The following is a 26,709-nucleotide window of genomic DNA, read 5'->3' on the forward strand; positions in this document are numbered from 1 at the left end:
TATTTTCATGTCAAACTGCCCATGAGATTCTTAGAATATTGTGTTTTGATTCTGGAATTTGTCCCCAAGGGTGGCATTATAGAGACACAATCAGCAGTGGTGTAAGGTAACTAAGTACATTTACTTAAATACTGTGCTTAAGTACAAGTTTGAGATATTTGTACTTTTACTTGAGTATTTCTAATTTCCTATATTTTTACTCCACTACATCTACTACATCTCGGATCCAAATATTGTCCACTACATTTATTTGAAAACGTATAGGTTCCGAACGGAACCATGTTTATTTAATACCGGAGGACAAGGTCCCCCATTGGGATAACAGCGCCATCTGGCGCTGCAACAGAGTAAAACTCATAAGCTCCCGTACGAGAAATATCATTTGTCGGGAGGGCTGTCAATCACAAACGAGGGCACCGCCCCCGAGTGTATATAAGCCCTGCGGGCTATCATAACTTCCTCTAAAGCCGCACCTCTGCGCCCGCAACTAGCGAACCGAGGGGCTTTATTCGGGGGACCTTGTCCTCCGGTATTAAATAAACATGGTTCCGTTCGGAACCTATACGTTTATTGTCATACCTCCAGACAAGGTCCCCCATTGGGACTCATACACTCCCCGAGAAGCCATGAACCGACAAGACTGTCGTTCACACCGACCACACCCGGAAGGAGGTCCCGTCAACCGACGTGACCCCTTTCAGGACTGATCCGACCCAGGCCCACAGGGCCTGGGCGTGTTTAGACAGAAAAGAGACCCTGACAGACCGAGGCCTGCCATATGCACTAAGGGCAGACACAGGTCCGCCTTATAATACTACAGTAATATAAGGGAAAGACTCAGGGTCCCCCCCCAGGTATCCTAGAGACAGTAGCAAGCTGTCCCAGGAAGGGGAGAGAGCCGCCCCACTACCTAGTAGGCGGGGCAGCAGCACCTAGAACCGTATGCGCCATAGCAGAAGGCGCAACGTCCAGGTGACAGTAGGTCGCAAAGGTGGACGGCGAAGACCCATTCGCCGCCTCACAAATCTCCTCAATGGAGACACCTTTGGACAAAACCCTAGAGGTAGACACACCCCTAGTACTGTGGGCCTTAAGTGCCTCCGGCACTTCAGACCCAGCCCGGGTGTAAGCCAACCTAACAGCATCCACAATCCATCTCGACAGAGTGGGTTTGGACACCGCTTTTCGCTAACGGGCATTCATGACCACGAAAAGCTGAGAAGTAGACCTGCTGTCCACCGTCTTGTCACAGTAGGCCTTCAGGGCCCTAACTGGACAAAGACAATGAAGACGCCTATCCTCCTCCGATGCAAACGGAGGAGGATGGAAAGCCGTCAAAACAACAGGTTCCTTCGGGACCACTCGGTTCTTAGGAATAAAACTCAATTGAGGTTTCAGAAGAACCTTGGAGTCATTATTGAGAAACCTCATACAATCAGGGCTCACAGAGAGCGCATGAAGGTCGCTCACACGCTTAGCCGTAACAAGGCAAGCAAAAGAGCTGTCTTGAAACTTAAATGTTTCAAAGAGGTCCTCCCAATCGGTTCAAAGGGTGCCTTGCAAAGGCCCTCAAGAACCACTTGTAGATCCCAAGCAGGGAACAAAAATCTAGTCACAGGTCTTAAACGGTCGACACCGTGTATGAACTTGACCACCTCAGGGAATTTAGAAAGGCCCATGCCTGACACCCCCAGGTGACAGGCATCAAAAGCCGCTAAATAACCCCTAAGCGTAGAGAACGCCAGACCAAGGTCCAGGCGGTCCCACAAGAAAACTAACGCCTTCTGGGCTGGAGCCAAGTGAGCCACCACAGGTGGCTCCTGTAGCTCACACCAGTCCAAGAAAACATTCCACCTTCCATCATATACCACCCTAGTGGAGGGGGCTTTAGCACTCTGAAAAGTAGCTACAACCGCCATTGAGAAGCCTGCGGCTAGCAGGTTCTCCCTCTCACAGGCCCAAACCACAGGTCTAGGGCCTGGGGGTCGGGATGGAAGATATCGTCCCCCGCCTGGCGCAGCAGGTCCCTATGCAAGGGGAGCTGCCAGGGGGACCGGTAGAGCAGTGGGGTGATCAGAGACCTCCACACTCCCCTGGACGGTGCCACGAGAAGAACCTCCAGGTTGGAACTCCTGATCCTCTCCAGTGTGGGAAGGATCAGTTCCAGCGGTTGGAACGCATAGAGACGGCCTTCCGGCCACTCGTGTGCGAACGCATCCACCCCCAGAGGCGAAGGTCCCCTCACTGAGAAGTAGAGGGGGCACTTCGCGTTCTCCTGGGAAGCAAAGAGATCGAACCGAGGTTGACCGAACCTGGAGAAGATCTGTCTCACCACCGCATGGTGGAGAGACCAATCCTCATAGCGAGGCTCCCCCCTGGACAACAGATCGGCGCCGCCGTTCTGAAGGCCTGGAACATGGGAGGCTCTAAAGGACCTCAGGCGCGGTACGCACCAGAGAGTCATCTCGCGTGCCAGCTGATCCAGCGTGCGCGAGGAGAGGCCGCCTTGCTTGTTGAGAAAGTACAAGGCTGCCATGTCGTCCGTCCTGACCAGGACATGACAACCCCGGAGAAACGGTTCGAAATACTTGAGAGCCAAGTAGATCGCCATTAACTCCAGATAACTGAAGTGGTACTCCAACGTGGCCGGGGTCCACAGACCCCTGGCTGAGCGCCCCTCGTGGGTGGCGTCCCAGCCCGAGCGGCTGGCGTCTGTGGTGATCACCTTGCGTGACACCACCACGCCTATGGAGACTCCACTCATTAACAACGCCTGGTCCCGCCATGGGACCAGCGCGTCCATGCAGGCCTGGCTGACCACCACTTCCCTGCACCCTTGCAGGGGAGGAATCCTGAGCGTCAGTGTCCACCGCCAGAACGGTCTCATATGAAACCTGCCCAGGCGAAGAAGTTGCACCGCTGAAGCCATCAGCCCTGCCAACTTCATACACTCCTTGTAGCTGACCACTTGGTCCAATTTGAAAGGAGCGAAGACACGTCAGGAACCTGTCCACCCCCTCCAGAGAGAGGCGGGTAGACATCGTGGTCGAATCCAGAGGTATCCCCAAGAAGGAGATCTGCTGGGAGGGCGTCAACATACTTTTGCCAAAAAGACGTTGAAAACCCAAGGCCTTCAGGTGGGCCAACACCAAGTTGGTGTGATATCCCTAATCCAGAAGGGATGCAGCCCCCCCCCCTTTTTTCCCGAACCAGGAAAAATTCGAGTCCAGAAACCAAGCTGGTTCAGGTCTCGTAAGAGCTCTACTACAGCACCATTGCATAGTACCGAGCTTATTTCCTCACTCAGAGCCCCTGCTTACAAGCGCGAGCTCGAGTGTAATTACCCCAGCTGGAAGCGGGGGTGGTTCAAGAAATGCAATCTAAGGCCACGTGTTACTGACGTAACACCCATTGCTCAGATTGCACAGTCTCCAATGTTTATCAGAATACCATCAAGGGTATTAAATAAACAAGGGTTCCGTTCGGAACCTAACCGTTTCACACAACGTGCTAACGTGCTGTGAAACGAGGGAGAAACCGTTAGGTTGCACGGGGGAGAAGGAACGTTGGGGATTAGAACTTCCGTATCCGGGAAGCTCCCCTCCTTATCCGGTGACGGCCGCGCCAACGGACGTGACGTCAACATGTTGAACGGTGGTGGAAAGAGAAACAGAAAGAGCATTCTGCGAAATACGGTTCGTTACGTAAAAACATTTACCCCAGCACGGGGAAGAACGTGTAAACGTTTAAACCAGATCTGAGGCCTTTAATAGTTCCTTGCAGGGAAAATTAGGCCAACTCATAATCCCACACACCGATAGTGAAACACTTCCTGTCCTGCACTAGAATCGACACTACAGTGCCGTTTAGTGTAGGCAGAGGAAATTTGCACATAGGAGAAACCGCACCACTGTGAACCGCAGTTAACATGGGTGGGAACCTCAGCATGTCTGCAACCCATTCTGATTGTAACCTGTCTGCATGACTGCAAGACTGGGAAATCTGTTATCGTGAGTAGAAAGCCCTGCATGGGCTTCATTACACTGAGCGGTTGCAAGCGATAAGAGGTTGTCCGTGCAAGTGTAGGAGTGAGCAGGCCACGCTTGCTCAAAACACTTTTTTTTTTTTTTTTTTTTTTTTTAAACTTGGGGACAAGGGAGGCAGTAACCATTTTCATTATCCCTGCATGGAATAAGGAAAATAAATATTAGCGCCTGGGGGAAGGAGGTCCCTGTGTAGTCAGGGACCCCTGTACCCACAGTCCAAGGTCATTTACGCCACCTCATCCCACAGGTTCTGTGGGAGGAGTCCGGCTCGGCGTCCCTGAAGAGTGTTAAGATGCTGTACATAACACTCCATACTCCTGTTCTGAACTGAACTCGGCACGACAGTGCCGCTCAGTGGAGACAGAGGAGAATAGCACAGAAGAGAAGCTTTGTTATTGTGACTAATAGCAAAACAGTGGAGCCCATTGCAAACCAGGGAAAAACCTTTTAATTGTCACCAGTCTGCAGGACTGGGACAATAAGTAATCCATTGAGTGAATAAAGAACCCTGCATGGGTCTCTATACACTGACTGGCTGTAAGCAGAGAGGAGGGTCCTTTGTGCTTGGGACTGAGAGGTAGGTAAACAAAAGTTTTGTTTCGACTACCATACTCTTACTGATGACATGGGAAAAAGCTACTGGGCAACAGAGATTTTCATTCTCCCCTGCGTGGGACAGAACTCAAACGTCTGCATTCGGGGGGAGGAGGACCGTGTGCCGTCACGGAACCCAGACCCCGTGGAGGGCTAGGCCCTCAACCCTATGTCATCTAACACACCCACTTCCCACAAGCCTTGTGGGGAGAGCTGTGTTCAGTGCGCTTGGGCGCAAGTAAGTGGTCTCCTTGAGCCCCACCATGTGGAAAAAACCACAGTCCGGGTGCCGCAGACCCAGGCCCCCTTCCACTGGCACAGTGGAGGGGAGAGCGGGATGTACTGGGGCGCCGCCGACCCATTCCACTCCTTCTGCATGGAGGAGGGGAGAGAGGGGGTAGAGGCGGAGGTGGGCGGAAGGATGCAAGGTCCTCGTGGAACCGAGGACTTGCAAGACTCACTTGTAGGAGGAATACTGGGAGAAGAGCCTTCAACCCAATTCCATCCCTCCTCATCCTCACTCTCAAATTCATCCCCGCTTTTAACAGCGTTGTTCTGAGGCGTGCCACCAGAACATAAGCGTGCCAGGAAGATCCGGGCTCAGCCAGCATGGCCGAGAACGAAAAATCCAAGGGGAAGGAGGAGGAAGTCGCCGTTAGTCACCCCCAGCGTGGGGGCAGCCAGGCGGACCAGTAGGTTCTCTCCCCTGAATAAAACGGCGCCAGCCGTACCAGGGAGAGAGGGCGGGAACAGGCGTCGCCGCTCACCGCCCCCGGCGTGGGAGCGGCCAGGCGGGGTCCCTCAAAGTTGCAGACGCCAGCCGTAGGGCACCAGCGGCGCGCTGGAGCCCCCAATAGGCGTCGTGGCTGCAGGCGGGAACCGGAGCCGCCGCTAGTCGCCCCCGGCGTGGGAGCGGCCGGGCGGACTAGCAGGCTCTCCTCCCTGGAACGGCGGAGCCGAACCGGCGGGAGAGAGGGCGAGGGCCGGCGTGTGGTCCCGTGAAGTTGCAGAACGCCAGCCGTAGGGCCCCAGCGGCGCGCTGGAGCCCCCGATAGGCGTAGTGGCTGCAGGTTGCAGCCCGGGGCGGGAAGCAGCGCTGTGGCGTACAGCGCCGCGAGCCCCGGAGGCAGAACAACGTGGCGTCGTGGCTGCAGGCGGGAAAAAAACACGCCGCTAGCCGCCCCCGGCGTGGGAGCGGCCGGGCGGGCTAGCAGGTTCTCCTCCCTGGGACGGCGGCCAGCCGAACCGGCGGGAGAGAGGGCGAGAACCAGCAAGTAGTCCCGTGACGTTGCAGCCGTCCGCCGTAGGGCACCAGCGGCGCGCTGGAGCCCCCTATAGGCGTAGTGGCTGCAGGCTGCGGCCCGGGGCGAGAAGCAGCGCTGTGGCGTACAGCGCCGCGAGCCCCGGAGGCAGCAGAGTCCGGTGGAGGGAAAAACCAGGCAGGCCACAAGGCTAGTGGAGGCTAAGTGAAGGAAGCACAAACAGCGGGCACCGCTGCGTGCCCACAAAACCTGCCAGGAGAGGCCCGTAGCCCTGGTCGGCGAGACCAGGGCGGCGGGGACAACACGAGAAACCACCGGACAAACATGGAAAGTCCTAGCCAGCTAGAAGTAAAGAAAATAGCGACACCCAGCTAGGGCACGCTAGCAATCAGTGCCCTGGTGAGGGCCTTCTAGCATGAGGCTATCAAACAAAGGAACGAGCAAGCAAGGCACTTGCTAACACTCGAAAGACTCACCACATGAAGCAGCCTGCAGGATCATCGAAGGAAATTCCGAGGGTGGGTGTCCTCACCAGCGATAAGTCTCCAGCATCGAGCACACTTCCAGGGGAACAAGGATAGCAGCATGCTAGCCGAGGGCCGTGGAACATCGATAGCTTGAAGCTAGGCTAAGCTACCAGAGGCTATCGGACAATAACAAGCTCAGAGAAGAAGCTGGAAACTTACAGCGAGGAAACAGGTGAGAACGTACAGGAGATATTCTATAAAGGCCAGTGGCCGACTTCCTAGCCGTCGCTTAGGCTAAACTTTACAGAAATTTATACTTATATGGCTGAGTTCGCGACACTCTAGTTGCAGGTAAGCAGAGGTGCGGAAGAGGAAGTTATGATAGCCCGCAGGGCTTATATACACTCGGGGGCGGTGCCCTCGTTTGTGATTGACAGCCCTCCCGACAAATGATATTTCTCGTACGGGAGCTTATGAGTTTTACTCTGTTGCAGCGCCAGATGGCGCTGTTATCCCAATGGGGGACCTTGTCTGGAGGTATGACAATAAACTTTAGTTACTAGTTACTTTTAGTAAGGGGAACATAAGAAAATCTGCAAAGTAAATCGTTACCAAGAAATGTCTTCACCAATGTGTTTCTAAAGGTGTGTAATAATATGTACTAAAAGGTTGAAATTCAACTCCCGGGGGAAACCTCTTAAAAAAAATGATTTGTGTTTGTGTCCCATTAACTTTACTATACAGGAAAAAAATACAAAATCTGCTTTAAGTAACATGTGAGGGGTCAAACTAGGGGTTTTTCGTGATGCTGAATCCATTGCAAGCATTTGTTTTGCACGAGAAACATTCCATGGGCTACAAATGGCCATCACAAAACAGTGAAAAGTGATGATTCATCACTAAACCATCGTTTTGTGGCTCCGATTTTAGCCCAAGGAATGTTTTTCGTGCAAAACAAATGTTTGCAATGGATTCAGCATCATGAAAAACCCCTAGTTTGACCCCTCACATTCTACGTAAAGCAGATTTATTTTTTGTATTTCTTTCCTGTATAGTAAATTGATGGGACACAAACACAAATCCGTTTTTTATGAGGTTTCCCCCGGGAGTTGAATTTCAACCTTTTAGTATATATTATTACACACCTTTAGAAACACATTAGTGAAGACATTTCTTGGTAACGATTTACTTCGCAGATTGGTCAAATATCTTATAAAATCCCCTTACTATTTAACTTAAGCGCTGTATACATTTTGGCCATTTGAAAAAAGCAGATCTACAAGCTCACAGCGGGTCACTTCGCAACTGGTTGTGAACTTGTAAATCTGCTATTTAAAAAATATTTGTACACATTCAAAAACTTGTAACAGAGTATTTCTATATTGCAGTATTGATACTTAATACTCAAGTTAAAAAATGTAGTACTTTTTCCACCACTGACAATCAGCCGGGTTCATCCTCTGAGAATAAGGCTGCAGGAAATGTAGCGGCAGTCCAGCCAGTAGCTTTCCAGATATCCTTACAGATGGACAGACACTGCCATATCCTTAGAGCCCCACCACTAGCGGAGTTAAAAAACAAAACCCTTGCCTTCATAGCTTTCTTTAATCTAAATCCTGCTCTCCTCAAGTGCTCAATTGGGCTCATTCAGCGGCAGCCAGAGCCGGTGCATACAAAGCAGACTATCAAACAGCTTCGATACCTCCTCCTGGCCTGTTTGACACTCCTTCTGGCGCTTCTTTTCTCATGCCCACACCTCCGCCTTTGAAGCGTCTAAGAGTATTTTGAACCCTCAGCAGGAAGACAATTGAATGAAGCTTCCCATCAGTATTCCATGTCTCTGACTCATGTCAGAGAAAGTGTTGTTGTGTTTGTTATCCTCCGCTGCAGAGAGAGAGTGAAAAGAGAGAAAAAAATAAATAAACATACAAGTGGCCTTCCCACTGTCATGCTCACCAGCCATGAGTTTGGCGAATGTGGTAAAGACAAGCTCTGTGTCGGTTTTTCCCATGCGACTATTCATGCCACTCACTTCCCCTTCAAGGACGTGCCAAGTCTCCATTGCTGTATAATGCAAAGATGCTTGCAGATGAAAACTTTCATGTTCATGCAAAATATTCAAGCTCCTTTCTTTGCTCACTAAAGCTGAAGTACACTTATTGTTGATGAATAGGCATCACAAGTCTCCCCGCCCCTCACAGTTTCCTTCCCAATTTAGTATTGCCACTATTGTAGCCCAAACACAATGAGGGCTTATTAGCTCAACACCTTTCTGTGGCTGATAGGTCTACTCTAAAGAGCATGCCACTCGAAGTGTATCCCCATTTAAAGCCCAGCTTGAGAGCACTTACAGATAACAGAGGCCTATTTATTGGGATTGACTAATAGCACAAACACCAGGACAGAGATAGAGAGGGGGGAGAGCAACAGCACCTCTTCAAGTGTGATTTCAGCCGTAAATTCTGTTTCGTCTCGCCTGCATCCAGGTCATTAAATCCTAATGACTGGTGTAGAGGGCAACAAGCCGTGATGCCATCCACCAAGGTGTCCCGGTTGTGCATCGCAGCATAACGAGCACATGTTGGATTGATAGGCAGAAAACCATTACTGCAATCATTACTACTGTGCATATATAATTACAGGCTATTCATAATCTCCAAACATTTTTCAGAAGAATATTGAGTGAAGGCTAGGTTGTGGTGGGAAGCCCCGCACGCACGCACGCACGCACGCACGCACGCACGCACGCACGCACGCACACACACACACACACACACACACACACACACACACAAACACACACATGTGCTGCAGTGCATGGAGTACTCTTGTGTGATGGTCTGTCATATTAGCAGCCCAGGCCCAATGCAGTGCTGGAACCCCTGTGGAACTCATTAGGCCCCCCGACTAGTAAAGAGTCCTGTTTAGACAAGTGGGTCATAATACACGACAGGCCTAATTCCTCCTCAACAACTCAAACTCTTGACCATGCAGACTGCCCCCCAAGGTACACCGCTATCCACTCTAAATGAAGACATCTAGACACCAATGGGCTCTTGAGGGCCGCACCAATATCCCCCCCAATGCTCTCCTTCGTGTAAAGCCTGAGTTATACTTAGACGTGTGGTGGTGTCACACACCGAAAGTAAAAATCTATTGCAGATCTATAAGCTCACAATGCGTCACGCTTTTGACTCATTGTAAGATTGTTGCGACCGTAGGTCGCATTTACTACCAAAACCTCCACCGGCTGTCCGTCCCTGAGTGAGTGAGTGAGTGAGTGAGTCACACGTCACACGTCACACTTTTGCCCTGCTCATATCTCCACAACCGTTGCCCCCATCCATGCCAAATTTTGCACACACACTCCTTACCTGCCAAACTACAACCTCCAAGGACCCCCAGAGCTCCAGGGACCCCCAGGTCCCTGGGGGACCCCCAGGTGTAAAAAATTACCAAATGTGCAAAAATGACCAAATGACCACCCCAACGGGCTGCTCACGGGGAATTCCCGGGGACCACCCACTCCTGGTGCTCCAGAACGGATGCAAAAGTGGTGACGCCCCCAGTGGAGGACCCCCTCCACTGCAGCTCACATAAAATGCCGTAACTCGGGCTAGGAGCGTCCGGGAGAGCCGGGGCCGGTACCTATTCGTCCGCCAAGGCAACGCGGAGACCCCACCCCTCATTTCTCACATGGCCCTCTTCTAGCGCCACCTTCAGGCCGATTTTTAAAACACATTTTTGGCCACTGCTCCTACAGTTTTGGCCCTAAAATCACGCAAATTGCTACACAGTATGTCTACACTCATCCCATCAACATGAATCTGTCCCATATAGCGCCACCTTCAGGCCGATTTTTAAAAACACATTTTTGGACACTGCTCCTACAGATTTTGCCCTAAAATCACGAAAATCACTACACACTATGTCTACACTCATGTCATCAACATGGATCAGGAAGATTTTGGAAAAACAAATTTTTGCCCTATTTGTGGAGATAAGTGACCTACGGTCGCTTATCTCCCGATTAGGGAGTCTTACTGGTATCTGCTGTTTCTGGTGTGCGACACTCGCATGCAGCTACGTGTAGGCCAGGCTCCAGCCTCTGTTTGTCCAGTCCATGTTTATGTCTTAGTTGTATTTTCTACCACCAGAAACAGGCCAGCCTGATATATAGTATCATACTACCATATACTCTCTGCTACTGAATGTAAAAGTAGTTTCATAAGATGGTTCCTCAGTGCTCTGGGCTTATAGAGTAGATATGACTCAATGCAGGATAAAGCAGCATGGAGTTAATCTCAAACAACAGTGAGAACTTTATCCTGGGTGGTGGGGGGGGGGGGTTATATAAAGAAGAGAATAGAAAAGAAAGAGAAAAAGCCTTACTGATTATTGTAATAATCATTATCTACCTGTATTCTCTTCTACGGTGATAGAATAGCTAATAGAATAGTTCCCTAAGCAACAGTCTCTGAGTCACCAGGACTAAGCAACAGAGTGATAAAGCATCTGCAATGTCACCATGCAGACCAGTGCACAGTACTGCTCAGATTCAGAGGGACCTGATTGGTAAATACCCCAGGGCAGTATTGCACACTGCTTAAATTACAGAAGAAAATTAGCCAAATGTTTTCTCCCCCTTCAAGGATTTGTCGAGTTTCATTCAGTTTCAAAATAGCTGATGATTCAAATAGCTAATGTACATTTTAAAGAGTCTTCTAGAACTTCAGTTAGCATACTTGAGTTTATATAAGTTCACATAAATTGTTTGCTGTCTTTGTGGTACTGGGCTTTTTAAAACACACACGCACACGCACGCGCACGCACACGCACACGCACACGCACACACACACACACACACACACACACACACACACACACACGAGAGAGTATGAAATCTATAGCAGCTCACAGTTGGAGAAGAAGAACTGTCAATAATTTATGGACAGGCGTCAATTTGAAGGAACACAGGACCAAAAGGCTCCACAGGCTGTTAAATATGATCATATCAACCCTGTTATGCTGCATGGCACAATGCCAGCATTAGTGTTCAGAAAGCACCAGAGTGGTGTCTGGGATCCATTTCCCCTTCTCAGTGACAGCATGTTGTCCATGTGAGCATTTACACATTATAATACACAACCCGAGCCCAGTGGCGTCAGTTCAGAAAAAAAGCTAAGGTTTGGCAACATGACTGGTGTCTTGACACCAGTCATATATGACAGCCTGGAACGGTTGTTCAAGTGCAGCTAAACTTGGCATGTTAGTAAACGTGCCACAATGCACCTGTGCAGCTGACCTGCGGAACCTGGGAATATATTGTCAAGATGAGGAGAATACAAGTGTGTGGAGAATATAATTATAATACCTTGTTAAAGTGACCATTTTGTAAAATCTTGCATTTGTAGTTATTTTAATGTAATTTAACAACATAATAACCAGCACAGATAGACAAAGAGACATTCATGGATTTATATTTAAAAGTAACTTTTATTCTCCCCCCTGGACCCATGGTATGGCAGCTGCATACCCCTGCCATACCCAATTGACGCCCCTGCCCAAGCCGTGAGGAGTGGGAGGCATAGAGCTCCACAGCTCTTTTAAACTTGAAAAAAAAAGGGAACAAAAAAGATGATTCATTATCTTTGACAGAAATGATGACAGATCAACGCTGGCTGCAGTCGGTATGTTTATGTAAACATAATACCTATATGCTTCATGAAGTCACCGTAATCCCTCCCAACGTACGGTTCGTAACTGCTTTGTGATGTGGGCTGTATTGTTACACGCGCGAGTAGACGGTAATGCCTTTAATCCATCAGGGCTGACTCATCGAGATGTGGATTAGAGTGTGCTGCATCTTTCAGCACCTAAACAAAAAGCAAAGAAATAATACTCATCAGCAGAAATCCAACAGCCACATTTCTCTTCCTTGTTCCTAACTGGGATGCACATGGCTTAATAACAAGCCAACCAAGACAACAGAAACACACTAGCACGTTTGCCTTGAACGGTGCATATTGCACGAAGGAAGATTCTGTTTGCAAAACTTAATTTCGAAGCGCAATTAGACGAGAAATGCCTTGCGTTTTCTCCTTGGGAGAACCATATGCGTAGCACATGGCAACATTTGTAGTTTAGTAGAGTGTGACAAAATATCACAGATATTGATTTGTTTAGCGGCCATCTTTTGGGTCAAACACAGCCTTACACAGCTGTTCTGATTGGAGTAGAGCATTAGTTTAATCAAACAATTGAAACACCTGTGTTTGACCCAAAATATGGCCGTTCTAGGACTACAATTGCGTCACCGTTGGCACACCTAATTGGGACCTTTGATCATGAGTCATGACTCATGACACAACTCCCTTGGTGAAATGTAAATAATGAATGAAGTGAAATAAGTATGGAATATGGATAAAATCCATAACCAAAATAAGACAGAGACCAAAGGACTGTATCTTAGATTGCTGTATTTGAAGAGAGTTCAGACAAGGAAGACAGACAGTGAGCATACCATAGTGGTAGCTTTCTCAATCTCTCTCTCTTCCAAGATGGAAGTTAACATGTATATAAAGAGTACAGTTATAACAGTATAAGTCGTGGAACTCATTGATTCGTTCCCAGATCATAACAAGGAAGACAGTGACACGTAGTGTTGGTAATTTTCCACTAGTGACATACAGTATAAACCAAAACATGATTATAGTCATGGCAACCAAAGTTACTATGACCTGTAATCTATTAGCCTGAGCCCACAGTATCCGACCAAAATATGGTCTCTTATACTGTAAGTTCAGTTCATAATATATCCTTATATGGTCATATGAGCCTCGTACACAAACCATACAATTATGTATCATAATTTATATCCTATCACTTGGTATACATTATGTGTGGGCCCATTTGTGCTGCGTGCCTGACTAGTTTTTCTGTCTTTTTTTCAAAACACACGTTTTGGTACTATTCCTGTAGATTTTGTCCAAAACTCACACAATTCGGAACACATTAATATCTCTGGAGATAATCAAGATGTGATCAAGAGTCAGAGTTTTCATATTCCATTCCGATTCTATGCTGCTGCAAACGTTTGAGCCTTGTACACAATAAAGCAGCACAATATTGAACCTTGTACCTTGCTTAAAGTATTCAAAAAAATAAATAATTTCATTAGTTGAAAAGTTCAAATCAAACATGTTTTCAAAAGAATTCCATTAATTAGAGGGAAAAACATTATTTTAAGAAGTAGTGAAAAAAAGCAGATCTACATGCAAGAATCTCACAACAGTTTGGAAACGTCTGCTCTAAACTAGTTGCAGGAAGTTATATTGCCTTATAGTAATACTTAGTGAAAACATGGTTATTCTCAAAATGCCAGAATTATAGCACAACTTGGGGGACGGAAGTCTGTATGGTTGGACAAATGTGCTTGTGCCTGAAGATCACAGGTTCACTTCAAATCCCTGGAAGGTCTGCAATAATCAGTGTAGGGGAAGTCATATGAGAGGCATCTCCATACCCTGCCTAGCCAGCATCAAAGTGCTCCTTTAAGGCATTTAAAGTCCCAAACGCTCCACTGGCCTTGTTCATTGGCCAACGACAGCATGAGAGTGGCTGCATAAGGTAGCTTCAAGGTCTTTAAATGTGTGTGCATTTTCTCAATGGGAAACTACTCCCTTAGGTGTTTTCTGCTAACTGGACCCGAGTTCTCAGCCATCTTACTTAATTAAAAAAGGCTTAAGTATAATTGTGTTTCTGAAAAGGAAAACTGCTATAAATTATATTGCAATCTGAAAACATGCGAGCATGATTTTGTAAAATGATGCTTACTGCACAGAAAATAGCAAATGAATGTAAATTAAACATGATCGCTCCCTCCTCCCCTCCTCTAGGCATAGCTGGCAACCCTGTGCTCTTCAATGAGAATGGAGATGCTCCTGGCCGCTACGAGATCTACCAGTACCAGATCAGAAACCGATCTACGGAGTACAAAATCATTGGCCACTGGACGGATCAGCTCCATCTTAATGTAAGCTTTACTTACTTGAATTCCATACCAATGCATGACTATATCAAAGCAGCTCATTCTCAGCTGGCTCAGTCCGTCTCTACAAATGTTCCATTCTTGTTATGTTGAAAAGAATGGATTTTGTATGTGTGGCGTTTACAAAGGAGAAGTTAGTCTCACTCTCCACTAAGCTATCTTCAAAGGTGTAAATATCCTGAGGGTGCTTTAAATGATGAACAGTGTGATATAAAGAATTTAGCTACAAGAGCTTAAGGATGGACATATCTACTAATCACTTGAGACAGCTGCACCACTGACTGAAAACAATATTACAAAGACAATCTATTGAAGTTGTGGCATAATATCAATACAATTATATAAAGGGCATCTGTTCATACTGTAATTGAGAGGGGCTGTCCTGATTTTATGAACAAATAATAAGAACTCCTTTTTCTGTCTATCAACAGAAGCTTTTCTATGATGTGATGTGCAATGTAGAGCAGGGATTATGTCATTCTTTTTACTTTCAGAGAGGTGAACCAGGGCAGTTGGCAGCCACAAACAACAATTAGGAGGATATTTTAACACCACTGTCCATTCAAAATACAGGCGTAGTGAAATTACAACAATTCTGGGGGCGCCCACTGGCCTAGCGGTCCAGGCGCATACCACATGCTCAGATGCCTGATGGCGTGTTGAGGGTTCGAGTCTCGTTCCCAAAGACCTTTGCTGCGTGTCTCTCCCCATCTCTCTCCCCATTTCCTGTCAGTCTACTGTCCTATCATGTTCTTTGTTATTATTGATGAAATGAATGTAGCTTCTTAGACAGTGATAGACATTGTTGCAAAAATCTCTGTTGCATGATTGAGTGAAACAGGAGGCCTGCAAAGAAAACAATCATATACGTTTTTACAATCTCGGGTATCCCAATCCCATCATCTGGTCACCATAGAAGGGACATAACTAATTGCAGTTTGACAAAACAACAAGCTTTCAAGAAGAAAGTCTGTAAAATGGAAAAGAAACTTAGGAGCACCTTTATTGTCTTTAATTCTTTCAGCATTGTTTGTACTTTTTGATGTATAGACTTAGACTTTCTGGTACCCACTGTGGAACGGGTTAGTTCTTACTCCAAAGCTGCCTTTAGTTAATTAGGATTCTTTGAGCTCTTAATTAAATCCATATTCACAGAATAATTTGTGCAGGCTTTGATTTTAACCACCATTAACTGAAAACGTTAATAACACTGGATGTACTCTTCAGAATGATACATTGGTTTAGTATTTAAAGGTTGCCTTCAAGAGGGAAAAAACATCCTCCCTACAACCAGATTAATGTGTTATTTCTGTGATCACGGAAAGATTTGTGGATACTAATAAGTCTGCCTTTCTTTATGTCTATCTCTCAGCCTACCTGTATGTCTCTATTTTACTGTATCTGACTTAAAGGTGATACACCATGAAAATTCACTTTTCCTATTTTAAAACCTTTTTTTGGGGTCCCACTAGCACCTTCTATCCTCACAAAGTCCCATTTCTGACCGTCGTGTCTTTCTCTGGTTTTGAGAAGGCGAAGGTTAAAAGTATCCCACGGGTTCTCAAAACAGGCTGTCCAGATTTGCTGCCGATTGTGACGTCATCTGCCGATTGTGACGTCATCACAAAAAAAAAAAAATCTAAAACTTTTTTTTTTTTTTTTTTAATGTTTTAAAAATATATATTTTTTTTTTCAAAAGGATTTTTTTTTTTGGGGGGGGGGGGGGTGGCCAAAGGTGGTACTGCAGCTGAAAATGCTCTGAGAGCCATTCAAAAATGAGAGGCTCTCTATTCAGGAGTGGTAATTTAGCCTCAAACCTTTTGAAAAAAGTTTGACATAAATACTTTTTAAATGCATGGTGTATCACCTTTAACTTCCCTGATACGATTTTTATCTCTGGGTAGGCAATCTACAGTACAATGTAAGATCCTCTGTGTTCATTTACCTCTGAGAGTTTACAAATGGAACCAAATGAACCCCATATGGGTCCATTTGGTTCCATTTGTGCACTCTAATGCTGCATTCACACTGATCGAGAGAAGCCAAGCTAATGGTTGGCTTGGTAATTCAATGTAATCTCTATGTAAACCAGCTTTAAAAATTTCCAAGCTTTTTTTTTTTCAGCATGGAAATTTTAAAAGCTGGTTTGCATAGAGATTACATTGAATTCCCAAGCCAACCATTAGCTTGGCTTTTCTCTATGTGGATGAGGCATTAGACTTACAGACCCGCAAGGGTCCATTTGGTTACTATAAATAATGTAGACCCCATGTTGACCCCACGTTGAGGACCAATGCCTTACAGCAGGGGTAGGCAACCTTAGGCACAGGTGCCAACATTGGCACAGGGGAGGGTGATCACTGGCACACTGGCAGGAGTGTGTGAGAGAGGATTTTTATTTTTAAAACAAATCTTTTTTTAAACGTGGTCAATTAAATGAAGTTAGATCATTTACAGCAAGTTACATATTGCACGTAATTCTACATTCATTAAAACTCTGAACTCTGACTGGGGAGGGAGTCGGGGAGATATGGGTTATTGCTCTGGGTCTAATGATGTCCAGCCAATCTCAAAATATGTCAAAAATATTTGTAATTAAAATGTATGTTGACATGGCACACTGACTATCTAGAAAATAAAAACATGGCACTTTCAAAACATTCCAAAAAGGGTTGCTGATCCCTGCCTTAAGGGATCTCTCATCTTACTTTTCTCTTTTACTCTTTCTCTGTCACCCTCCATCTCCATACCTGCACACCATCTCGCTCACCCTCCTCCCTCTATCTCTTCCTCAGGTCCGTTCGATGCAGTGGCCGGGTGGTGTCCGTCACATCCCCTCATCAATCTGCAGCCATCCCTGCCAGCTTGGCGAGCGCAAGAAGATAGTGAAGGGCATTCCTTGCTGCTGGCACTGCGAGCGCTGCGACGGCTATCAGTACCAGGCAGACACCTTCACCTGCAAGATGTGCCGCTTCGACTTGCGCCCCAACGAGAATCACACGGGCTGCGTTCCCATCCCCATCGTGAAGCTGGAGTGGAGCTCCCCGTGGGCCGTCATCCCCGTGCTCATCGCCGTGCTCGGCATCTCGGCCACTCTGATGGTCATGGCGACGTTCGTCCGCTACAACGACACGCCGATCGTCAAGGCGTCGGGGCGGGAGCTGAGCTACGTCCTTCTGACGGGCATCTTCCTCTGCTACGCCACCACCTTCCTGATGATCTCCACCCCGGACGTAGGGATCTGCTCCCTCCGCAGGATCTTCCTGGGCCTGGGGATGAGCATCAGCTACGCAGCCCTGCTCACCAAGACCAACCGCATTTACCGCATCTTCGAGCAGGGCTCCATGTCCGTGAGTGCGCCCAGGTTCATCTCCCCGGCCTCGCAGCTCATTATTACGTTCAGCTTGGCCTCTGTGCAGCTGGTGGGCGTGTGCATCTGGTTTGGCGTTGACCCCTCCCAGGCCATCATTGACTATGAGGACCAGCGGACGTCGAACCCGGTGCTAGCCCGTGGCATGCTGAAGTGCGACATTTCGGACCTGTCGTTGATCTGCCTCCTTGGGTACAGCATGCTGCTGATGGTCACCTGCACGGTCTATGCCATCAAGACCAGAGGCGTGCCAGAGACCTTCAATGAGGCCAAGCCCATTGGTTTGACCATGTACACCACATGCATCATCTGGCTGGCCTTCATCCCGATCTTCTTTGGCACTTCACAGTCCACGGAAAAGGTGAGCTGGGGGCTATTAAGGGACGTATCCGTTGCTGAGACATGCTCATGTCCTCGCTACGACTGCACAGAATAAACTTCACTGCATGCATTTTGGCTGCTGAAATAATTAAGATGTAGCCATTGTAGATTGTAGCTGTTGTACGGTCGGTGGCCATAGGCGAAGCCGTCTGTTTGTCTGGAGAGAGAGAGAGAGAAAGGGGGGGGAGAGAGAGAGAGAGAGAGAGAGAGAGAGAGAGAGAGAGAGAGAGAGAGAGAGAGAGAGAGAGAAGGAGCTAGGAGTGGGAACAGATGGAGGTGGAATGGGGACGCGAAAAGCACAAAGGCTTCTGGGTTGATTTGATTGGGTTTAAATAGAGCAGGTGATTGGTGAGCAGGGAGGAGTAATGTTGACAGGCGTGGTTCTCCGCCTCCCTAACATTAGTCGTCCCAACTCCATTAGATGGGACATGCAGGGAGACCCTGCTGTTATTAGACTACGTCTTGTTTATTTATTTATTTCCCTTCTATTTCTTTCTTTCTTTTTTACAGCATGCTTGCTGAACTGCTGCTGCATTTATTCTCTATCCCCAAGCGGAATTGTTTGTGAAAACCAAGTTTGTTTCTCTTTCCAATTGTCATAAACCAGAAAAGCAATGGTCTGTAATCTAGCTGGATAAGAGACACCGTTTTTCACATGATAACCGATTTGGTTCAAGTTAAGTATTCATGGAAAGCGCTTCTCTGCATTATTAATACTGTGTAGATGCTGGATAAATGTGCTTTTGGAAGAGAGGGACATCTACAATGGCTATCGTACTGCAGGTACTGTCTTGCTTGTTTGCTTGTTTTCCTGCTGACAGCACTAATAAGACTTATGCGACAGTCCTATGCGAGACGGGTGCGGGTGAACCCAAGTGCAGACTCAGACAAGGAGACAGGGATAAGGTAAATAAGGCTTTTTATTGACAGCTGTGTGGGAAGATGGGGTTCAGGCCACTGGGAGCTAGGAACCAAGGGCTGTGGCTTGCATGGGCAGGGGCCTGGGAAGCTGGCTGATAGCTGGGAACCAGGAACTGGGGTTGTGGACGGGGCAAGGGGAGCTGGGCAGAGTAAGCAGATCTGGAGTGGGATCCACGGAAGCTGTGCTGGGCGGGGTCCGGTGCATTGAAGCAGGGCTGATTAGATGAGGGACTGGGAAAAGGCTTCTTTAGAACCATGGTCATCCAACAAAATATTGTACCCATTCTTCACCACACATCTTGCCAACATTCTTACAAAAAAATATATTTTTTTACTCAAGTGTCAGCTGAGTCTGAAATCAGGCTATCCCAGTGATGCACTATTGTGAGATCTATCAACAGTAATCATGGGACAATCACCAGATTTGACTTCAGATGATGCCCGCTTAGGAGACCTTTGTGTGTCATTTTCACACCTAGTGGCAATGCGTGAGGTGGCACATCTTTTAAATAATTTAGCATATTTTTCAGAGCAGACAGTTCATGAATATGCTCTGAATCTGCTCTGATTTCAGAGGGCTCTAGTTTCAACGTCAGTCATTAGAGTGCTCTGCAGTTAATTTACATTTTATTTTCATTTTCATATTTGAAATACATTCAAATGAACGTTTATTTACTCCATATATAAACATGATACCTACCTACCAGAGAGCACCCCAGGTGTGCTCTGACACTCTCAGAGCGTATTTACGGCACAGCCAGCACGGAGGCTGGGAACTGGCAGTGTTGAAGTGGCAGAGCTGAGTATTTGGAGAGGTCTTGATTATGGAATGGGTTGCAGCTGCTTGGGCTCTTCGACTCCAGCACACCTGTCTCCTCTCTCTCTCTATCTTTCCCTCCCTCTCTCTCTCTCTCTCTCTCTCTCTCTCTCACACACACACGCACACGCGCGCACACACACACACACACACATGCATGCATGCACAGTCGCACACACACACAGAGAGAGAGGGAGGGGGCCACTGAGGGAGCAGCAGCAGGTTAGGGAGACACAGGATGGGAAGTAGAGGGCAACAGGGCATGGCAGGTGACATCGCAGAAGCAGATGTAACAAAGAGGATTGCACATGCTGTCTTGTTCGTGCAGCTTCTCTTTTATACCATACCCTCTTGGCTTGCTCATGTTTATGCCTACCTCTTGGTTTATTTATCGTTTCTGGTTTTATTCGCGAGGCCTTTTTGGATACCATTTTCATCATCGGTAGCATGTGTGCTTAGAAAGTGTAGGTGGATAGCAGGGCAGAAATATAAGCAAGCTGCAGTCGAAGGATGCCGAACTTCGGGCTGTGAGTTCAACACCATAGACCATTAATTTTTGATTCCTCTCATAAAGTTTTAATCTGCCACCGAGAGACTTGATTTTTATGATGAGCTGAATTACAAATGTGGTTCATGCAACTCTGACTTAGACAAGAGAGAAGATTAAAAAGATCCTGCACGGAAAACGTATTTTGCATACAAAAATTGAAACGGCATAACTTTGGTGGATCTGGAAGTGTGAGTTTTGTGTGAGCATTTCCCATTAATTCTGCGGCATTTTGCTAAGGCAACATAACCCTGTTACTCATACTGTATAATTCATACTGTAGCCTATGTGGCGGTTGGGGAGGAATACGTCCGTCTCATTATTCCGACTATGTGACCACGCTTGCGGTTAGGGTCAGGGTTAGAGATAGGTTTAGTCATGGGGAGAGTTGGACGAACGCAACGCTACGCACCCTGGCGGTTGTATGCCACGCATAGCAGTGATGTCATTACGTGCGCATCCCGCATCAAAAACTCATTCAAGTCGCCCAGGGACTCATTCATGTCATGGTCCTGGGGTCCCGAGGATGCGCCTCCATTGGAGTCCATGTTAAAATAATTTACTTCTTCTATTTGTGTCCCAATCTCATTGAGAGCCAGTCATTTCGGAAATTACAGCTTTAGACAGGGACTGAAAATACCTTTTTTTTTTTTCTCACTAAAATGTGATAAAGCCACTAAAGCATTTCATAAATTTCAGGCTACATTTCACTTAAACGCCAGAGCTTAACTCTGCGTGTAAATAAGACTTTTTTTAATTAATGTGAGAGTTCGGTACATAATTCTGTTAGTCCTCCCAGTTGATATTAGCTAAAATGCTAACTAGCCAGCCTTTGTTAGCCGTTTGTAGCCAAATGCGGTAATATCGGGACTCCATTACTTAGCGATGCAAACCACAGTATTTATCCCATTAATTTAATGCCACGTGTGTTCCAAATGAACGATTATTAACCACGTAATGTATGATTTAGTGTATTATTTTATTTATTATTCTTCCGCCGTTCTTCCGCTGTTTCTTCTTCTACGCTGGTGAAAATGATCCGTTCCTGCCTGGAGGCGTCTGTGACGTATGCGTTTGTCTTCCGTGAAGTCACTGAGTTAGCTTAGCATTGAATAGTACAGTGTCGTCGTAAACTATCTAGTTTTAACGTTCATAGCGTTTGTTTTTTGGGCAATAAATTGACAGCCAAGAAAACATGGATGGAATGCAATCGTTCACTCGCCGTCGGAAAGTTGACTTTAGAGTATACTATTCTGGTTGACTGGCTATGAGTGGCTTACGGCTAACGTTAGCTAGCGCTAGCTGCAGGCTAACGCAGGTGTTGCGCACATAATAAATTCACTTCAACCTGGTGTTGAAAAGTTAAACCTATTTGCTACGTACGTCTACAAAAACGTTCATATTTCAAAGATAAAGTGCTTACTGAAGTCTCACAGATGTCACAGTATGGTACACTCAAGCAGAATGACCTGTATCTTTCGTATTGTTTAATAAACAGCATTTTAATCCGATCAGACGCCATTTTCTGTTGTTTTTCAGCCATGCGACCCCATCGGTTGCGAGGTGTACTGCACTTAGATACATTAATACCTTTTTAAGGAAACGACGACCGATCGGATTAAAATGCTCCTCGTTAAATAATACGATCATTACGGGACATTCTGCTGGAGCGTACCCTATGGTGACATCCGTGAGCCTTCACTAAAGCAATTTATCTTTGTAATCTGACCGATTGTGTAGACGTACGTAGCAAATTGGTTAAACTGCTCAACAGCAGATTGTGTTGAATTCACGGTTGGCGCAGCGTAGCGTCTTTACATTTAGCCCAATAATGCTAATCTACAAAGCAATAACTAAATTTTAAAACATACATAAACCACTTTAGCCCTATGTTATACCAAGGCTATTTGAAAATAGCCGATCTACAAGCTCACAACGCATTGCGGTGCGACGCGTTGTGAGCTTGTAGATCTGCTATTTTCAAACATTTTGTACTTTTACTTTTGGTACTTTAAGTACATTTGGATACCAATACTTTTGTACTTTTACTCAAGTACATTTTTAATTCTGGACTTTTACTTGTAACAGAGTGATTCTATATTGCAGAATTGATACTTTTACTTAATTATAAAATGTTGGTACTTTTTCCACCACTGTGTAAACGTTTGTGTTCTCATGCCAATAAAGCTTCTTTGAATTGAAGATTGAATTGAAGATTGCTCCCCATGTGGCGGAGTCAGGTCATTGCAGGTTAGAAATTTATTTAAAACTTGAATATCTCAAAAGTCCTATTTCAGCATGGCATCATTCTATAAGCCATATCTTCAAAACTGTTGGGTCAATCTCCACAACCAATATATCATTTTGTAGCTATGATCCCCAGCTTTCAAATGAAATGAAAGAATGAAAATGAAAAAAATTGCAATGACTGGCTCTCAGTGAGATTGGGACACATTTAATTGTTTAGATAGTTTAATTCGTTTTTTTATATATTGTGTAAAGATTTATTGTCAGTTAAACCTGGAACAGCTAAAAACTATTTTCACTAGTGGTTCTCAAAGTGGGGTCCTGGGTCCTTGAGGGAGTTCCAGGGGGTCCCCAGATAAATGATAGTTAGGAACCAAATAGAACTTTATGGGTCTGTAACTCGGTGAACAAATGGAACCAAATGGACCTGTTCCATTTGTACTCTAACATTGTAACATTTAATATAAATTGGGGTCCCAGTGATATAAATATAATTAAATGGGTGTCTGTAGCCTAGTGTATTTAGAAATCCTAGTTCTAAGTTCAAACATTAGCCAAATTGTAAAATAAATATAAGAAATAGGCAAACATTTTGAAAATAGCCGATCTACAAGCTCACAGCGCTCGAAAACATTGTATTGTGGACTCATAAAACTTTTCTGGGACCCATTTGAATGACCACATGTGGGTCCCGGGACCCATTACATTGAAAACCTAGTAACATCACTGGCATAGTGTATTAGAAGCCTGCAAGGAATTCACACAACCTCAAGCTTATGTGTTACTATGTCAAATCAATGTTTCTGGCCAGGTGAACCATGTACAGTATCTGTAGGCCTATATATTATTCAGCGGGAACACTAGAAGGCTACAGGTCAAGAGTCATACAAAAGGGATATGGAAACAGTGGGTGGACTTAATCTACAAGTACACTAAGGTGTTACTAAGTACACAGAGGGCGCCATTGATTTTTTTTCTCTGTGTGCTGCTTCATTCAACATCTTTTCACTTCCTCCCTGGTAAGGAAGTGAACAGGGAATCGTGTTGCAAGATTTTGCCAAAGAAACAAGCGGCTAGGTCTATGAAAATAAGCCCAATAGAAGCTACTAGGCTCAGTTTTACTACTTTACATCGGCTATTTGAAAATAGCAGATCAGAAAGCTCACAATGTGTCACATTGCGACACATTGTGAGCTTGTAGATCTGCTATTTAAATATATATATATATATATATATGTAATAGGTGATCCACACCTCCCCACCCAGCTTCGAACCCGGGTCTCCTGCGTGAAAGTACAATATCTTAACCATCATTCCAAAGGGACATCCCTATGGAATGAGAGCAGATACTAGACTTTTGAGGCGTTCAGGCTGGGGCTGCGACTCTCTCCGCCACACTCACCCCCCTTTGACCTCCTCCTACGGGGAAGCCCGGATCCGGGTCACGGCACCAATGTAACGGAGGTGATCCGCACCTCCCCACCCAGCTTCGAACCCGCGGTCTCCCACGTGAAAGTACAATATCTTAACCATCACTCCAAAGGGACATCACTACTGTATATATATATATATATATATATATGTCACGGTTTTTTTGCGTCTCAGAGAATTAGAGAAACGGAGCGCTTGCCGTGCCGCACAGGGCGGAACAAGCGGTCGCCACAACAACGTCATATCCGTCATAAGCCACTCGATTGTCCACGACATTGCAAGCGGCGCCGCGCGAGTTACGAAGCCGTGGTGAATGCAATCGTTATATTTATGCCCAGGCCGTAAGGCCTGGGCAAGCCCACGATAAACGCCCTGTCCAAGTGACTACAATGGAGCTAATGGCTAAGCTAGGCTAGGCTAGGCTAGGCTAGTAAATAAAGAAAGAGAGTCGCAAACGAGTGACGTCAGCGCCTTGAATGGCTGCGTCGCCATCTGGTGGTGATTAGTGTGTGGTGAACTACAAAACGAGCGCTCTTACCACAGTCTCCCTGAGTTACCCAGTTACCCTGTAACATATACACTATATATATATATATATATATATATATATATATATATATATATATATGGGGGACTGCAATTGGACAAATACATTAATGTGGGGGTCCTTGATATGAAACATTTTGCGAACCACTGGTTTAAAAAAACATTAGAAAGCAAGCCCACAACTCAAATTTTAGTTGGATGTTTTAGTAAGACCCAAATTGCTTATTATAAGCAGACATGGCAACACAGGTTCACTCAGAGCCCAACATCATTGAGTTTCCTGTTTACTACTTTCCCAGGTGTTTCGCCCAGCCCAGGTGTTTCACCCTACTTCCTGGGAGTGGCCAGGAATAAGGTGAATTGTTTTAACACGTTATTGTTTTAACTGTGCACCCATGGTGCCCTCATTTTGTTGTTGCTCCTTCCACATGTGGACATAGTCTAATAGCTTGCCATGCGAATGTAGCCAATCGTTGCATTATAAAATGCAAAATTTAACAGGATAGAAGCTGAATAGACAATGTGTAGGCCTCGCTGCGAGCTAGCCCACCAGCTAAACACTCCAGAACAAACTCCACGGAGAAAGCTTATGGTCTCAAGGAAGTTTACTGATCAGGAATTTGTGAAACTGCAACAACAAGCATAAAACAAAATACAAAAAAGCATGTGTGAAAAAGAGCCGATCTACATACACACAACATGTGAAAAAGAGCCGATCTAAAAGCACATAACTGAGTTGCTGCCAATTATAATTATAATACAAATGCAACATGACAAAACATAAAGATAACCTGCTATCATGAAATCAAAACATTTGCTACTTACAGACATTGCTTTGTAGACTGCAAGCAGAGAAAGGAACAGACAAACAGCCATAAACAGGAGCTGGCATGACTGACTGACTAACTGCAGGCAAGGCAGGTGTTATATATTCTAATCATTGGAGGCAGCACAGGTGTACAGTATGCAGACACATAAGGCAATCAAGAAAATACACCCTACATAAGAAACCACAGGGTGGTGCTATTTCACATTAAGAAACTAAAGATTGACCTCTACAGGGTAGGGGCAGAACACTCCCCGCTTGGGGTCTTCAAAGATCCCACACTACACACTAAGTAACAGAATCAGTCTTTGGAGACAGAAGCAGGACTACTTCTGTGATAGGACGAGAGAAAGTCTTCTTAGTTCCATCCTTGATGACTTCCGCTTCGACCTTCCGTACCAGTCCATCTCTTCCTGGAAAGGTTTTTGTGATGATGGCCATGGGCCACTCATTCCTCTTGGCTTGCTTGTCTTTCAGGAGAATGATGTCTCCTTCTTGGAGGCATGGCTTTTTCCCTTGCCACTTGTGGCGAAGCTGCCAAGTCTTGAGGTATTCAGACCTCCACCTGTTCCAAAAGTTGTCAGCCAGGCTTTGAACCTGTTTCCATTCCTCCTTTAAGAGATCTGCTTCCTCGAACTTGCCTGGAGGGGGCGGAGGTGCAGAGCTTGTTTTGAGGGTAAGGAGCATTGCTGGGGTGAGGATTAGCGGCGAGTCTGGATCTGAAGACACAGGGATGAGGGGTCTTGCGTTCATGACTGCAGCTACCTCAGCCATGAGTGTTGTCAGGACTTCATGTGTCAGATGGGCTCTTCTCTGTTCGAGCAGCATGCAGTCCAGGATACGCCGGGCAATGCCAATCATGCGTTCCCACGCGCCACCCATGTGGGATGCGTGGGGGGGATTGAAGACCCAGGTGCAGTTCTGTGCGTCCAGGTACTTCGACACTGTTGTGTCCATCCCGAGCTCTCGGGAAGCGCCGACAAAGTTCGTTCCACAGTCAGACCTTATCTGTTTTGCAGGTCCCCTGACTGCGAAGAACCTTCTTAAGGCATTGATGAAGCTGCTGGCACTCATTGTCTCGATCACTTCAATATGCACTGCCCGCGAGCACATGCAGGAAAACATCACGGCCCAACGTTTGGAGTTGGAGTGTCCTCCTCTTGTGCGGCGGGAGATGACATCCCACGGGCCAAAGACGTCGACA

At 46.2% G+C, this 26,709-nt stretch overlaps 1 protein-coding gene across 1 annotated transcript in view; it reads left to right on the forward strand.

The window, feature by feature from the left end:
• Positions 1–26,709, forward strand: part of LOC308286579 (metabotropic glutamate receptor 4-like) — a gene marked incomplete at both ends in the record, with an annotated part of 146,845 nt that overhangs the window by 92,682 nt on the left and 27,454 nt on the right. Inside the window, 2 exons of the mRNA XM_080727654.1 lie at positions 14,268–14,404; positions 17,215–18,150. Coding sequence (XP_080583780.1) covers positions 14,268–14,404; positions 17,215–18,150 — 1,073 coding nt within the window. The remainder of the gene's footprint in view (positions 1–14,267; positions 14,405–17,214; positions 18,151–26,709) is intronic.

The sequence above is a fragment of the Nannobrachium achirus genome (assembly GCF_963921795.1).
Source record: "Nannobrachium achirus genome assembly, chromosome: 6".
Classification (NCBI taxonomy): Eukaryota; Metazoa; Chordata; class Actinopteri; order Myctophiformes; family Myctophidae; genus Nannobrachium; species Nannobrachium achirus.